General features: G+C 35.1%; 1 protein-coding gene across 3 annotated transcripts in view; it reads right to left on the bottom strand.

Moving 5' to 3' along the window:
* LOC112150594 (interferon-induced protein 44) overlaps positions 1–1,948 on the bottom strand; it is an 8,072-nt gene extending 6,124 nt beyond the window's left edge. For 2 of the 3 annotated variants that reach the window (XM_036211548.1, XM_036211549.1), the window contains exons 1-2: positions 1,878–1,948; positions 729–1,251 (exon numbers count right to left, since the gene is read on the bottom strand). In XM_036211548.1, coding sequence (XP_036067441.1) covers positions 729–1,239 — 511 coding nt within the window. In that variant the 5' untranslated portion in view covers positions 1,240–1,251; positions 1,878–1,948. Of the gene's footprint in view, positions 1–728 lie in introns of all 3 variants that reach the window. The other variant, XM_024279007.2, reaches the window with a different exon arrangement.
* Between the last annotated feature and the right edge of the window lie 375 nt (positions 1,949–2,323).

Genomic DNA, 2,323 nt, shown 5'->3' with positions numbered 1-2,323 from the left:
CAAATCACTCGAAAAACCTACTTTAAAGGTCACAACGTCCATTAAGAAAAGCAACATTCCATTACATTTCTAAATATTACATATTAGAATTCAAATAAATTTCCAGAAACCAAAACAAACAAAAAAATAACTTTGAGAAAACTAAAGTAATTTCTATAAAATAAATGTTACAAAACAAAACACCAAAAGAAACCAGAGAAGGGAGGTACTATGAAACATCACTCATGGCATGATGAAATCCTGTATCACTTCATGCCAAATAATTCTCAATTGAAATAATGGACTTACCTGATGATTTAATTTTCTATGGGTGAATCACACACTCGCTAAGTCCAGTTCTCCTATGCAGTCAATGATTAGATGAAGGACCAGGGAGTTTGTGGCCCACTAATTGTTTGTACCTGACAACTACAAGCTGCTTTATACTTTAACAACAGTTTTATGAACAATATTTCAATTGAAATCTCCCAATCTTACTTGTTCTCCTGAATAGTTCTATACTCTACAAGACTTTAAAATACTTTTTTACTAAAAAAAAAAGCTCAATTGACCCACAAAAAGAATGATGCAGACCATTGAGCATAATAAATTAACTTGAATTTGAATTTTGTGTAACTGATCACAATATTTGAGATGTCAGAATTGTGACTTTTTTAAATCCAGAATTAGTCTGCCTTGTGTATTATTATATAAATTGCGTGTTTGCTTTTATCAACAGTAAAACTTACCTTCCACCTGGTAAACTTCGCAGTCAGACAGGTCCAAGTTATTGCCATGCATCTCTTCAGCAGTGAAGGTGTAGTATTTATTATACAGCGAACTTCTAGGACTTCCAGGATTGCTGTACAATTTCCGATTATTGTCATAGACAAGAATCAGTGTGTCCCCAAAGTTAGGACCACTGCTCTTTGTCATTTTCACTGCATGCAAAGGATCAGTGACTGGGTATTTGTTGAGCTTTTCTCCACTGAAGGAGAACACAAAGGCCTGATTATCATTTACAAACTGTCCAGACTGACTGAACGATTGTCTGGTGTATCCGCCAAACACAAATCCAGATTTGTTATAGCCCACAGACACAGTGGGTGACTTGTTGTCACAGTGTTGGTGGAAAGCTGCACCAGTGAAACCATGGATGCTGGCTTTGTAGATCAAATTCAATTTCATAGCATTTCCCAGCTGAGAGCAGATTGCTTTTTGCTGCTCATTAGTGAGCTCAGATTTCATCTTGGAGTTCATCTTGGAGTTCAACTTGTGTTATAAAGGGACAAAGACAAAGTAAACAAATATTATTACGCAAAGGCTTGTGTGATATTTTGAAAAAACAAAAAATGCATACTACTTTTACTAATAAAAAACAACACACTCAACACTTTTTAAATTAATCGCTGCTATAAAGTGTTCTGGGGTTTCCAGCTTTTGTACTCAATGACATATAAACAATGGCTGGGAAACTTCCTCGTTTTTAGGGAGGACCACAACGCGGCCAAAACTAACTATAAATAGTACAGCATTTGGCACAAATAAGGTTTTTATGTTTTACCACATTCAACCACTTGTTTCCTTATTTCTTTTTTCTTCTTTTACACACAAGAATGACTTTATAAATGTTAAAGATGAGGTTGATCAAAACACTACGACATGCAAAACAGAAAAAGGTTCACTTTTCTCACAGCTAATTTCATGTGCACAATTGGGAAGACAAAAAAATAGAAATCTCAATTTTTTCTTGAAAAACATTTCTAGACCAAGTCTTTCTTCTAAACCTTTAAGCTGTGTAACAGTCATAGTGAACGAAATCATATCATTTAGACAATTCAAGAAATTCTGATTTGCTGGTAATTATGCAACATAATTCCTTTTTTGTTATCACGTACCTTTCGTCTTTGTTGAAAGCTGGGGGCAAATGAACTTAAGAGCTTTTATGTCGCACTTTAGGTCCACTTCCCTAAACAGAAGTGAAAGCAAAAATTTACAACAGCCTGAAATCGAAAGTATAAAAGAATCCTTTGAATTGACTTTACCACGAAAAAGAAATTATGAATCTGAACAACGACTTCCCTTTGAAGATTTATTAAATAAAGTATGGAGCAGGAATACTTGACAAGATATTGAAAAGCAATCAGCATAAATAACATAACCGTTCATCTAATAACTCAAACTAGATAAATGAAAATAAAAGAAACATTTAAATTAAAATATTGAAATGAGGGATGCTAAGTGGGGCTGCACGGTGGCGCAGTGGTTAGCGCTCTTGCCTCACAGCGAGAAGCCCCGGTTTGAATCCCGGCTGGGACCTTTCCGTATGGAGTTTGCATGTTCT

Source organism: Oryzias melastigma, linkage group LG4 (assembly GCF_002922805.2).
Source record: "Oryzias melastigma strain HK-1 linkage group LG4, ASM292280v2, whole genome shotgun sequence".
Classification (NCBI taxonomy): Eukaryota; Metazoa; Chordata; class Actinopteri; order Beloniformes; family Adrianichthyidae; genus Oryzias; species Oryzias melastigma.
Note: the sequence above shows the minus strand (reverse complement) of the source record. Positions and strands in the feature narration are given on the sequence as shown.